This window comes from Cupressus sempervirens, chromosome 3 (genome assembly GCF_028749045.1).
Source record: "Cupressus sempervirens isolate cs-2001-9-10 chromosome 3, ASM2874904v1, whole genome shotgun sequence".
NCBI lineage: Eukaryota > Viridiplantae > Streptophyta > Pinopsida > Cupressales > Cupressaceae > Cupressus > Cupressus sempervirens.
Window position 1 is genome coordinate 1,018,724,113 of NC_143120.1, and position 14,718 is coordinate 1,018,738,830.

General features: G+C 33.0%; 1 protein-coding gene across 1 annotated transcript; it reads left to right on the forward strand.

Moving 5' to 3' along the window:
* The first annotated feature begins 4,627 nt into the window (after positions 1-4,627).
* On the forward strand, positions 4,628-6,205 carry LOC149570241 (strigolactones hydrolase CXE15-like). The gene has a single exon (XM_089822877.1). The coding sequence runs from the start codon at positions 5,017-5,019 to the stop codon at positions 6,010-6,012; it is 996 nt and encodes a 331-aa protein (XP_089679003.1). The 5' UTR covers positions 4,628-5,016; the 3' UTR covers positions 6,013-6,205.
* Positions 6,206-14,718: the final 8,513 nt, after the last annotated feature.

Genomic DNA, 14,718 nt, shown 5'->3' on the forward strand with positions numbered 1-14,718 from the left:
CATTTTTTTTGGGTGACACAGGATTGCCCTTATACCTCTGGATGCTCCTGCATCAATATTGTTGTAAAAGATGATTTTGATGATGAAGGAGATAAAATGGCACTTATCTCTCATGTTAGCAAATATGATACATGGATTATTGATAGTGGTTGCTCACATCATATGGCTGGCGACAAAACAAAGTTTGAACATATGGAACATTATGATGTTGGAAGTGTGAGATTTGGAAACAATGAACCATGTTGCATAAAGGGAAAAGGTTGTATCTCACTAACCAATGAACTTAGATGTGATAATACTTATTAGGTTGAAGGACTAAAGCATAATCTACTAAGTGTGGCATAGTTGAATAACATTGGATTCAAGGTAGAATTAATGAATGGGAAGGCCAAGTTGCTAGAGGGAAAAGGAAATCTGGTTGGGTCTAGTAACCAAACAAAAGGAAACCTATTCTACCTAGATCTTAGTGAAAGTTCATATTTCATTGCTCAAGTAGAAGAAAGTTGATTATGGCATAAAAGGCTATGTCATGTGAACTTTGATAATCTGATCAAGATAAGGAAAAATAAAAGAGTGAGAGGTATTCCTATTTGAGGAAACTTGATATGGGTCTATGCAAAAAGTGTCAAATTGGTAAGATGGGCAAGAAAAGTTTCAAAAGCAAGAACTATCATTCTAAAGAAGTCTTGGAGCTAGTTCATACAAACTTATGTGGACCTATTGGAATTGAGAGCTACAACGGAGATAAGTTTTTTTTTTTTGCTGATGATTATTCTAGAATGATGACTACAATGTATTTGAAAGATAAGTCTAAAGCATTTCAAAAATTTAAGTGGTATATGGCAAGTGTAGAGAAAGAAACTGTAAAGAAGCTGAAGTGTTTAAGGTTAGAATAGGTGGTGAATTCATTTCCAATGAATTCTACATTGAAAAATGAATTAAAAGACAAGTATCGACCACTAGTACACCACAACAGAATGATATAACTTATAGAAGGAATAGATCCATCATGGATTGTGCAAGAACTTTGATGATAGAAAAGAATGTTGCAATCAATACTGCAGTGCATACCTTGAATAGAGTACAGCTAAAGAAAGACTCAAATCAAACTCCTTATGAACTATGGTATAGCTCCAAATCTAATGTAAGTTAGTTGAAAGTATTTGGTAGCAAATGTTATATCTTGAAGGAATCTAGAAAAGGTAAATTTGATGTCAAATGTGATGAAGGATACTCCTGCAGAAGTAAATCATATAAATGTTTGAATTTATCAACTTATAAGATCATAGAAAGTGCACATGTTAGAATTGATGAGTTTGCAGAAAAGAGTGAAGAAGAGAGCAGTAAAGAACCTAAGGATTGTAGAAAGTTTATCTACTATAAACCTAATACATTGCCAAATCCAATTGGAAGTCAATAGATTTCACCTTTCGAGTCCCCAAAATCTCCAAAGGCTACCGAGTTGTTACCAGAGAAAATCGAGTTTGAAGGATCTGAGTCATAGGCAGCGGGACCCGAGCTTGATACAGAAGATCATGACCAGGCTAGTGGAACAAGTTCTAAACCCAAAGTACCTATGTTAGCAAGATATGTTAGAAGGTATATGGGCTTTACTTTAGTGGTAAATAATTCACCCCTCCCCTCTCAGTTACTCCTCTTGTATTTGTTTACCCTTAACCAAAAAATAAGGAAAGAAAAATAAGATTGGTAGGTAACTATAAACTTATTCGAAAATTGATAACAACCCTTACAAATGCCACAATCTTGAAGCAATTCTACCCACTATTTCCACCTCGAAAAACCATCATGAAAAGCCACATAGATAATGTCACAATTGTGCCCTAGTAATGTTTCCATTAGGGTTTGAAGAAAAGCCAAAAACTAGAAAAAAAAATATTTTGAAACAACATGCCTTCAAAACCCTAATTATGTCTTCATAATGCTAAAATTCAAGGAGAGGCTTTGGATGAGATTTAATCCCCATTTACAAACAAATAAGGCTTAATGTCGATATTTGTAGGTACACTTATGACCAACAACAGTACCAATAAATCTCAAAATATAATGTATGCATTAAAGACAAAGATCATAGTAATGTGTGTTTCATACAAATGATGCCAACCACTATTCAAAGCCCACATTGAATTTTTTTTGGCATTTGCTATGAGTATTATGCTTATGGTCAAAAGGCACCATTGTTGAACCTTAATAAAAATTGCATATACCATTGATCCAATTGAAAATTTATGCCATATTTTGCCATCATGACTTTGATCAAAATGATTATCCTTGTAGTGCTTCTTATTCATGACTTAATACTTGTAATAGATGGAACTTAAATGTAATAGGTCGTTAAGAACTTCTTTACTATGGATCTACAAAGATGTAAATAGTTTATTAATGAATAGTTAATAAGGCATAATTATTTATTCAAAACAAGAATATATAAGTTATTAATACCTAATGCAAACAAGATAAATAGGTTATCAAATAACAATAATTTAAATTAAGTAGTCTTGTAATACTACTATCAATCATATCAAAGTATATGAAGGGGTTCAACCAATCTTGACCTTATTAGAATCACTACAATCTACCCTATGCAAAGAATGACACATGTAATTTGAAAGATATATTCCCATATCAATACCAAAAATTGATCAAAGCATGCCAATAACAACTATATCAATGGAGAATACATGTTGACCATATACCAACGAGTTGCCTTGTGAATGAATATAAACTTGTCCATATACTTGAATTCACTGCCTATCCATATATTTGTATCCACATTTAAGTATGCAATATCATTGTGATACCCACCAACTATATATGTAAAGACTAATATGCCAAGCAATCCAATCGACCAACTATTAAAGTAGCGACCAATATTCCAAGCAACAATTGAGAGGGGCAACAATCCATTCTCCTTGAACTTTGTAATTGAATTACGTTGAAGGTCAAGTAATATTCATAAAAAATTGAAGATTATTTTGGGGTTAGTTTACAATTTTGGATGAAATGTTTAAAGACAACAAGAAAACACAAGAAAACGGTCTATGAAGTAGAGAAATTTAGAACAGATTATATTTTAATCACTTAGGTCCAAATATTCTTCTCACACTCTAATCTTCCTAGATGATTTCTAAATGAGTGAATGATTATTCTTAAATACAAGAAGAAAATAATAACAAAATATATTCTATGAAAGCTCATAATGACTAAAGAAAAGGTAAAAGTAGTAAATAATTAAAAATATTAGGATTGGACTTGTGATTTTGCAAGCGACCTAGATCACACCCACACTAGTAGATGATCCAATGTGATAAATAATATATAGGGGGACAAGGGATAAAAATCTAGAGATGAAGCATGGCAAGGATAATGACGCTTGAGGCCATCAGTCAAATTATCTGAAAAATGTCACTTAAAAGCTAATTGTTATATGAAAAGTATGCTAATAATAATTTTTCTCTAAACATGAGAGAAAAAGGCGCAGGTGTATACTTTTCACAATTATAGTTATAAAAAATAAGTGGTATGTATCATTTAAATATTTAAGGACACACATTTGTGTACTAGCCTTCTAATAAATCTAGAAAAAAAATGCTTATTGGTGTAATCAAAGTGTTTTTGTATAGAAAAAGGCACCCTTTTCAAAATAAAGGTATAAAAGAAATTGTGTTGTAATAGTTGTTACTAAATTTGAAGCATATTATTTGTCTAAAACAAAATTTAACCAATAGTGGAAGAACACCAGTAATCGTTACAACTAGCTTTTAACAATCTAAGCTCTGAAATGGTATATTGTATTTCAACAATTATTTCTAGTTATCTTCGTATGTATGTTAATTGCTTATTGTTATTTTTTGGGCTTTTGGTTAGTAAATAAAAAGATTGTGGGATTTGTCATGTATGCAAAGGCCAAATATGGTCATTTCAAGTGTAATCTGAAACATATTTGGTCTGATGGCCACATTATTTGTTTGCTTTGACAAATGAAAAAATGGACAATTGATCCAATGCTTATGCTAAGAATGCTCTAACAATCATGCATTATTGGTATTGATAAACTTTCATGATATATCTAATTACTAGCTTTTTGTGGCCTTTTAATTAAAATGCTAATTGTAACATCAAAGATAATTGGTGCTTCCCCCTTGGTGTTGGTAGAGATGTAGTATGGTGGATGGAATATAGTGACATTTAAGTAGTCAACCAAATTTAAATTTCTAGCTAGATTGGAATTTGTATATGAAACTCATACATACATTAAAAGTTACCTTAATTTTTTTCTTAAGCGAATTGCGACATCTAAAAAGTTCCAAATTACTTAATTTTAAAATCCAAAATACATAAATTGTTTGATTGAAATTCAAAAAAAGATCCAATAATAAAATAGGACTTCAAATTTGAATTTTGTGACACTTTTTCACTTACATTCTTTAAACAAATTTAGAATGCCTACCATTAGTTATTTATTAAAAAGCCTAAATCAAGTACAAGTGGAAAAAATTCTCTAATTAGCTATCTTCTTCAACTATTTTCAAAAAACTGTGTGATTAGGAGTTTTATACAAACTATTGAGGTACAGCTATTTAATACATGAGTACGAGGCAAGTGCTAATCCCCTTCAATCAACAGAGTCGCTGATTGAGTATTCATGCTAATCTCTTTAATTAAGAGTCAAGAATGAGTATTTCCGAAAGTTCGTGTCGGATACAATCTCAGCCTAATCTCTTTAATTAAGAGTCAAGAACGAGTATTCCCCTAAGTTTGTGTCGAATAAGTTCATGTCGGGTACAATCTCAAGTCTATTCTCGTTTTCCAAATTTCCAGGTCAGTAAGGATTAATCATTGATAAGCTTGTTGTTATGAATCTTTCATCAGGAAGACTTAATATTTAATAGACTCATTAAGAATCTTTCAAATTTATAAAAGTCCGTAGACCAAAAACAAGAACCCATTCAGAATTAAAAACAAATTTGAAAGGTGCGTACAACTGCCAACACTTGGATGCTTAGCACCATAAATTCAAGGTCTCGCGGATGTTTCTCTCGTAGCCACCACTTAAACCTGGTGAAGCAAATTCATACGATGGATGCTTCACATGTAGAGGTAGAAGTAACGGGCCTCAAGTTCTTCAGCGGCGGTTCCTTTGCCCGCTACGACACCCCAGATATCTCAGTCCCCGCATCTCCCGAATCGCAAGGAGTCGCCTCAAGAGACGTAACGCTAAACAACGAGCTGGGCCTCTGGCTGCGCATCTACCGCCCTCCGGACGCTCAACAAAACCTGCCCATTTGTTTGTACTTCCATGGCGGGGGTTTCTGCACAGGAAACCCCTCATGGAAACCTTTTCACAGCCTCTGTGCGCGCATTGCAATGGCGGCGGGAGCGATGGTGGTGTCAGTGAACTACAGGCTGGCTCCTGAGCACCGCCTCTCTGCCGCCTATGATGACTGCGCCGCCGCCCTTGCATGGCTGCACTCTGGCAGCGGCGCAGGGGATCCGTGGTTGTGTCGCCATTCGGATCTGTCGAGAATTTTTCTCGTGGGCGACAGCGCGGGAGGCAACGTTGTTCACCATGTGGCACTTCAGGAGATGTTGGTCCCTTGTCGCGGACTCGTGATGGTACAACCCTCGTTTGCGGGAGAGGCGAGGACGATTTCCGAGGCGGAGGGGTCATTGGGTGTCAAGTATAGTGATAAGTTTCGGGAGATGTCCTTGCCCGTGGGGGCCACCAGAGACCATCACTACTGCAATCCCTTGGCTACGGTTGAGTCATTGGAGAGGGCGACGTTGCCTCCTATGTTGGTTGTGACTGGTGGGAGGGATATTATGAGGGATAGGCAGAGAGGGTATTGTGAGGCTTTGAAGACACAGGGGAAGGATGTGAAGGTGGTTTTGTTTGAGGAAGAAGACCACGGTTTCTATGGGCTTATGCCAGAGGCTGAGAGCACTGAGTTGCTCATTCGAGAGATCGTGTTGTTTGTTAAAGCTCATTGTTAGATGTTGTGCCTTTGTTTCCTATCCTTTTCTTCAAGAGGGGTGGGGTATGTATGTCTTGTTTGTAGCACACTTTGTTGTGATACGTAAGTAGTAGGAGGTAATCTCATATTAGTGTCACTGTATATAGACTCAAAAATAAATAACTAGTATCATGAATTATAAAAATTCCTTCCTTTCTTTTGGACTCTTAAAATATTACCTCATTTCTTATCTTTTGTTTTTGTTATTATCCGAAAGTCATGTCATTTCCTCCTTTCACTCTTATCTCTTGTTTCTGTCATTTTTGGGCACATGTTATTTACTAATAATTTTGTTTTCTTTAAAAGTAAGTCTTTAGGGTTTATTTATTTGGTCTTGTTTGTTATTTCACATGGTCCAAATTGTAGGTGGGTTCAACCTTGATTTGTTTAAGGTGTGTGGATCAGGGTGTGTTATACATTGCTTGAGAGGTTATACGAAAGTTATCATTGCATAATATTAGTAATGTGTAATTTCAATATAATTATGGCTTTCTTCAAAGTAACTCAAGTTTAGATGAGGATCTATTATACATTGTTTGTGAGGCTATGGAGTGGTTATCATTGTATTATGTTAGTTGTGCAATTTGAAAATGCACACATTAGAGTCCATGCTCCCCCCCCTCCACACACACACACAAAATAATAATAATTCTAATCAATACTTCCCTTTAAGATGGAACACTTACTTATTAGTATATTTTTAATAATTCCCGCAACGTCAATACATAGTCTTGAGCATCTTTAATGTAGAAAGGTTCAAACAATAGACTATTATACACTCTTTCACGGATCACTATTGGTTGTCTTTATAATCTAACATCATTCAAAGTGGGATTTTCTTGCTACTCAAGGATTATAGTGATTGAATAGTTCAAGAACATTAACACAATAATAATCGGAGAAGATTTTTTCTCATGAAAATTAAAATAAAAAATCAGCAAGTGTATTCCTTGTCCCCCTCCTCACTTTGTGTGTCTTCCTTAACCCTCTATGAGTTATATATTTTGGGATTGGCTTTAGTTTGCCACTTACATTTTCATCTTTGGCACTCTCTTTCATTCTTATGATGGAACGAGGAGTGTGATCTAAAATGTTGGTGCTAAAAACTCATACACAATCAAATCCACAAGCTTACAGATAACATCTATTGCGTTGATTAGTTGACATTGTCGAATGTATATAAAAAATTTTGTCATCTCCTGAAAGTAGTTGGGTTAATTAGTTAAGTTTATTTAAGTTGAGCATAACTACACTTATTTAAAAATTATTCATATGATAAAGGAGTGTTTTTTTTCTCTATTAAGCTTTAAAATCTAAGATAAAAGAGTAGAAAAGATTTAGAAAGCTTTATGATTCAATCCCAAACACAATGAGTTCAATCTTGCTAGTCATAGTTTGAACTTTGATGTAAGGATTTAAAATGGAAAATAGCAAGTAAATTGAGATAATACTTTTCTTTATGTAGAAATTTGATGTACTTGTAATGACAATATTTTTATGGACTCTTTTGAGGGATCTAATAGATTGTTAAGGTCAAATTCTCCTACATCAAATCCTTAGATGACCTAATTTAAAGACATGGAGCAATTTACCTTCACATAGACAACCTCTATATAGATTAGATTTTTTGTCCCTCAAAAAATTATCATTTTCTCTAATAATCCACTTCATAATTTTTAGCTTCTCTTGTTTCTAGAAATTTATGAATTAGTGAATGTTCTTACATACCATCCATAATATGTTGCACAAGAGTCTATTATATATAATAATAATAATGATTAATAGTAACATTTGATGTTGAAGAGTATAGAGAAAGAGTGAGGTTTGCAAGTAGGGTGCGTTGGAGCAATCTATATGTCCTTGTTTATTGTACTCCATTTGTAAACATGTATGACTTCTAGTTATCATTCTTTTCATGCCATTTGTCATGCCTATCTAGTATATGATTTCTTGTGTAGTGCCTATCTTTTTTTTTTTAATCCTTTCTAATACTTTTCTCTCTTGAGTTTTAGTCAAATGATATAGAAAGTTTTTTTTTTCTAATTTCTTAAAAAGCCATGGAAAGCAATAAAATTTTCTTTAAAATGGCTACTAGAACATAGGGTAAACTGTGTTTAGAGCCCTTCCCTAGTCTCCAAAGAGAAATGTAGATCATTTCATAACTCTCTCATCCTCACTCTAGGTAGAATTGAGGGGGGTTCAACTTGAATTTTGGTCTTTTTTGTCGCTCATTCTTAAAAATTTGGTTTTTGTGCTTCAAGTAGAGGATTCCAAAGTTACCCTCCCTTATGTTAATGCCCATACTTAATCACTCTAAATCCTAAAATTGTATTCCTAGAAGAAATTTTGGTTGAAATTGAGGGAGAATCTTTTAAGTGGGAAATCATGAAACTTGAATATTTAGGGGCTTGGTTTCACTGCAAGATTTATGAATAAAATAGATGGGGTTGCCCATCATTAAAAAATAGTCAAAAATAATTTAATGTGACAACCTCTAATAAAACCATTGTGCACCCCGAAAGCAATAAAAAAGATAACAAGGAGGCTCCTAATAATAGTGTAAGATTTAGGAACAAGGATAAACAAATGTTGGTAAAAAAGAGAATTGTTGGGAGAAACCTCATATAATCATCTAAAAAAAATTGTCTTCCTTACCAACCTTCATTTTGAAGAGGATTTTGATGTTAGACTTGCAAATTGGGTTGTTAATAGAGAGACCCCCAATCCATTCACTTGTCAACCATTTTATAGCTTGGTGGAAAGAGAGAAAGTTAATGCATACTAAAAGTTGCTTATTTACTATTGTCATGTTGATGCATACTTCTCCAAATTTTGAGAAGCCTTGTTTGATTAGTTATAAATTTGACCTAGTTGACTAAAATGAGAAGATTCCTTTTGCATTGTATTTTAGGGGTTAGACACTTTCTACGTTCCAAATTTGAGCCTATGACGAATCTGTTTGACTAGTTTTCAAATGCAATTCCAAATGTATTTTATAAAGTTTCACTTGGTGTTTGAAAGTGCAGATTGATTGGTAGCCCTATTCGGGATGTCATAACTTTGAAAGCTTGACAGTTTAAGCCAAACAAATTGTACCACTATGTTCTACTCTAAAAATACTGTAAGTGTGCCTATTTTTAAGTCTTGAGGAATCTGTCTGTGCACTTTCCCAAGTCCATTCCATTTGTGAAAATCATTGTTCTCCTAGTGCTCCTAGTTATGCAAATCCAAGTGCCCCACTTTGAACACTCACCAAATTTTCCTAGTTATTCATCATGAGACCTAATCACAGATTTATACTCTCCATATGACAATAAACTAATGCCCCATTGTTTGTGCCCTCAAGTGCCTGTTTGACCTATTTTCAAAGCCAAAACTGAACACACTTTATTGTTTTCTGACATATTTATCTGCAGAAGAATTTGAAGTAAGCAACTTTGACAGCCAATATCTTTTGATCCAGATGTCATCATGACACAAAATAATATAGAGTACAAGAATGTGGAACTAAGAATCGGTATGTCAAATATCAAGGCTCGGTTGTTTGTTTCAGTCAATTTTTAAAGCCAATTTCAGTGGCCTCCTAACAAAAAATCACAGGTTTGCAAAAAGAATCAAAATGAATTTCAATTGGTTAAGCTAGTGGTCCAGATTGTTTCTAATCAATAGGGAGCTCAATGGATCAATTGTGAGGAGTTTAATGAATTAATCTGAAGGTCAGTTGTTTGAAAATGATTTTTTTTTAGCCAGGCCCACTTTAGGGCCCGACTAATTCTACCATACTAATGAAGATATTTATGGATTAAGGGTGTTCATGAAAGGGGATTATAATGGTTTTGATCACTATAATGTTTAGTATACATATATCATTATGTGCTTTCAAATGGATGTGAGAGTTATACATTCATTAGGTGATAATGAAACTAATCAAATTCACTAGGGAGGTCTCATGATTTATACATATTGAAATCAATTATGGCATTGCTCCTCCTGTATGAATTTTACCTAAATTTTATCTCAAGATAGAATAGTATGTTAGAAGTTTTACATCAAAAAGATGCCTTTTGACCCTGGAGACAAGCACGTATCATTTTGATTTAATTAAAATCAAATTGAAGTGCACTAATATTTTAAGTCTACTTCAATTTTTCTCATCAAGATGATTGTAGGTCAATTCCCCTCTACCATGGGCATTTTCATGCACATTGGTGATTATATCTAGAACTTTGCAATAGTTATTGTGTAGTCAAGGAAAACAGTTGTGAGGGTGTAATCAAGGTAATTGCAACGTTGCAGGTCAAAGACATGGTTAAGGAGATGGTAGTTGCAACTTTGCAGCGGTTAAGGTGCGGTTAAGGATTGTGTCCCCAGAGGCACAAAATGGTGAAACATGGCACCCAACCCTATAACATAATGAGGTGGAAGATTCAACCAATAAGGTAATGACATTTGGTGTCTAGTCGAGCGATCAACTAGAGGTTTGACTGAGGTGGAGTTGAAGATAAACATTAAAAATGTGAGCTATTAAAAATAAAAATAAATTCCTTCAAAACAAAGCGCCCACATATGACATTCGAAACTTTTTAAGTTAAAAATTTTGAACATTAAAATGCTATGTTCATGGCCAAGGGCTAGATTTTTCAAACAAGCACTAAGGGCCTCATTTTTTGCTGAAATATAGAGTGTAATATATCATTGGAAAGGGCAGAAGATGAAGTTTTCAAATTTGTAGTCAGAATATGTGTAGCTCGTCAATGGTAATAGATATAGGCAGATTTGTGAAAATAGAGGCATTCTCAACAGAATAGGTGTTTTTCATGATGGAGTTTCAGATTTAGTTGGAAAGCAAACAAATAAGTTTGTTGACTCCAGATTTGGGGCAAGTGTTCCTAAGAGTATTATTTTTCCTCTAAAGTCATTTAGATTTTTTTTTGGCATGGGTTTTGATGACTTTTGTGTCTTCTTGCAAATCAGTTATATGATTCCATCATTTTGAAGGCAGTTTCAAGCTTTTTTCAAATAGAATGAGGGGATCTGATTTTCAGTTGAAGAAAGAGAGAAGAGAGTGATTCTACACTAACAGGTGGAAGTTCTTCAAGTGGACAAGTGGCAAAATCATAGCAGATCCAGGATGGCTTTCATTCTTTTCATTCTCTTCCCTTCTCATTTTTCTATGTTGTTGGTGGTTTTTTGTTTCCTTGCTATTGAGTTGAGCTATAGCTGTGATACTATCATGCCCAACATATCTCTCTTGTATGAACAACATTAATAGAGTTTTTATAGATAGTTATGATCTATTCAATTATTTTATGAGTTATTTCCATACATCCTTTATGTATTTGTTTCAAGGAAATGAATAAAATGCAACAAACAAGTTTATCTTCGGTATAATTCTTATCTCATGTTTATATTTATTGTAATCTTTTGTGGTTTGTGAACAAAGAGCACAGACCTAGTTGCAACCTGTTTTAGGTTGTATGTTATGGTATATTTTTCTTGTGATTCAAGGAGTCATGTAAATGCTTGATTTACCATAATGGGGTTGCAGATTTCATGGAGGGATAGGTTGAGTATGAGATTCAGTTTTGATGCAAATGTTTGATTCACAAAGTGATAGGATTGACCCGGAGTCTTGATATACGAGATATATCACTGATATCCAAGGATGTATGTTTGTTATTTGTGGAATTTCCCAATAGATAAGGCTCTAATAAGCTACATGATCTATATGTTTTTTTGCTCATATCTTGGTTATACTGAAATCAACATATTAATCAATTTTTTTACCCTTTCATGTTGAAGAACTGAAAAGATTTTCCTTCACTTAGCTTATCAAGTTCATAGGTCATGTTATTCACTATTTCATGCCTTTTCTATTTGCATAAGCATAGAAGATTCAGGGGTTTTCATCTGCTCAGTATAGATTCATATTTATGGTTTTAGGAACTGGTCACATAATAGAATTTAGAAGTTCACTTGCCTAGGTCTTGCAGAGCCTGAAGAAGAAGGAGTATAGCCTTATAGTTGACCCCGATGTCTAAATAAGTATGTTGCACATGGGAATTAGCTGCCCCTAGATGTATTTTGTTCTCATCATTGGGTTATTGAAAAACTGTCAATTCAGGAGCCAACACATTACTCATAAACTTTAATCTTCTTAACCAAATCACCAATGAAAAGTATAACAATAAAAAATAATATGAACAAGATATAAGTCAACACCATAAGACACAAGATTTTTACTCTTAAGGAAAACCTTGTTAAGGGAAAATCCCTGATGGGGATGATACAAACAAGATGATGCACTAATATGAAAATATCCATGTTAGGATATCTGAGTTAGTTAGGAATCGATACAAAGAATTTAGCACATCAATCTTTGTTAAAGAATAAAACCCCTATTTAAAGGTTCATAACCCTGTTAAGAGTTGATGGAGAATAAAAGGCTCATTTTCTAAGAATACTACTTGAAGGTTAAAGGTTAAATACACCTTAAAGAGGACTCATTGTTAGAAATGATAAGGTTAAATCTACCTTTGATGAACTGATTGAGTGACAACTTAATTACCTTTATAGTTCCAATGAAGTACACAATGAATGATCAAAAAATCTACTCATACCTCTATCAAAGCATGTGAGCAACCTTCATCTTAGCTTTGATATCTAGCATCAAGGCCCACTCATAATTACATTTCATAAATTACAATTGAGGAAATTACTTTACTTTATACAATATACAAACAAGCAATTAGGTTATCTTATTAGGACTTCCCCAATGCATAATAGTTACACCAGTCAATGCTAAGACACACATGAAACCTATTTTAGTTATATTACAATTAAAAGTACAAAAAAATGTGTCAAGATATTTAATTAATTCTCACAAATTCTTAATACATGTTGCACCTTCTAGTTGACTCCCAAAAGAAAATATCCAAATGCCACACACTAGCGACCAACACAATATTGATCAAATGAACTAGAAATCCCAAAGGAATCTCCAAACCAAGTCTTCTAGCATGCATTATGCTCACATACAATGCTTCCTACTTTCTAACAACTTATATTCAAAATATAGAAATCACCTTTGACATAATACCTTGTCATTGGTCTACAACTAGTCTTCACCAGAACATTTATAACTCTCTCAAATTAACAAATAAATCTCTATGGCCATACACATAACATCTACACTCACTCTGGAACATGAATCCAAGCTTGCATACTCAAGAATGTTGTACATTGACTGTAGTGTCCTGCTTAATAACCTATACCACATAGAATTACAATATGTCTAACTCATTTCTAAAATATCAAAACATATGTTGACATCAATGAAAAAACTTACATGTCAACAACTATATAAAAGCTTCCAACTAGCAATCTGCCCTCTATATCCAACAATTTCCCATATCATCATCATAGTGTTCTTCCAAGATTTTGAAGATTGTAATGTTACATAGGAGAAGTCTCGAATCTCAGTGCAACCAAATGCTAACAAATTGATATCAACGTACTGTAATTATTTCGAGAATTGAACAAAGGATCAACAACTCTACTTAGAGGTCCCTAAGATGTAGCCTATTGGTGAACTCCATAATCAATTCTATGCTTAGTTAGATCTTCCTTTTCTCTCTTTTCTAATTTCATCACTTTGATATCATTTTGTTCATTCAATCATTTTATGTTTCTCAGGCATTCAATTAAACTTTTGCCATAATTAATATGTCATGCAACTATTATCGATCTTGACATAATTAGATTGATGATTGTTGTAGATACTAAACCATGTTACATTGTTGAAATTTGGAAGTAGGTAGGGTTTCTAATGCCATGCCATAAACTCGCAACAATGCAACCTAGTAAAAAAATATATAAGACAATATTTGTGAAATAAAACAATATAAACATAAATCAATATGTTATAAATTATATTAAAGTAAGAGCAAATAACAATATTACATTACATTACATCAAAAAGCTCTTCAATTAAACTCTTAAATTAATAAAATTTCACATTCATTCTTAATATTCCTCGCCATGAAAGGAGGAAGCTTATTTTATAGAACTTTAAGCTAAACTTAAAATAGTTTTAATTGTTATACTATCTAACACTTAAATGCAATAGAACATAATAAATAATGATTTGAGTTCTTTTCTAATCTAACTTAGAACAAGTGTCACGTAGTGGCTTGTATTTGCCGGAAGTTATAATAGTTTAAGATTAAAAATTTAATAGTTAGAAATAGTGAGTTGAGATAAGTTATAATAGTTTAAGAATAAAAATTTAATAGTCAGCTGTAATAATGTTAATTAAATTAAATTTAATCAATATTTGTTTAAGATTAAAAAAACTAGTTTTATATATATATTAAAATATTTGAAGAATAATAATTTAATAAAAAAATTATAATTAAAAAAAAATCATATAAGTTTAATGTTAGAATTCACTTATTCTCTTTCATAAATTAGTAAGATTTTAAAAAATAATTATTCAAACTACATATATGAATTAATAGTTTCCAACATAAAAACATTCTTGAATTTATAATATGTAACTATTATAGCTTAAAAATTATTTGATAAGTTTTATGGGTTTGATATAAGTCTTATGTGTTTCATATTTTATATATTTCATCCTTAAATATAGGGTAGTGGTTCCTGGAAATCGCTCTTATAAGACTCA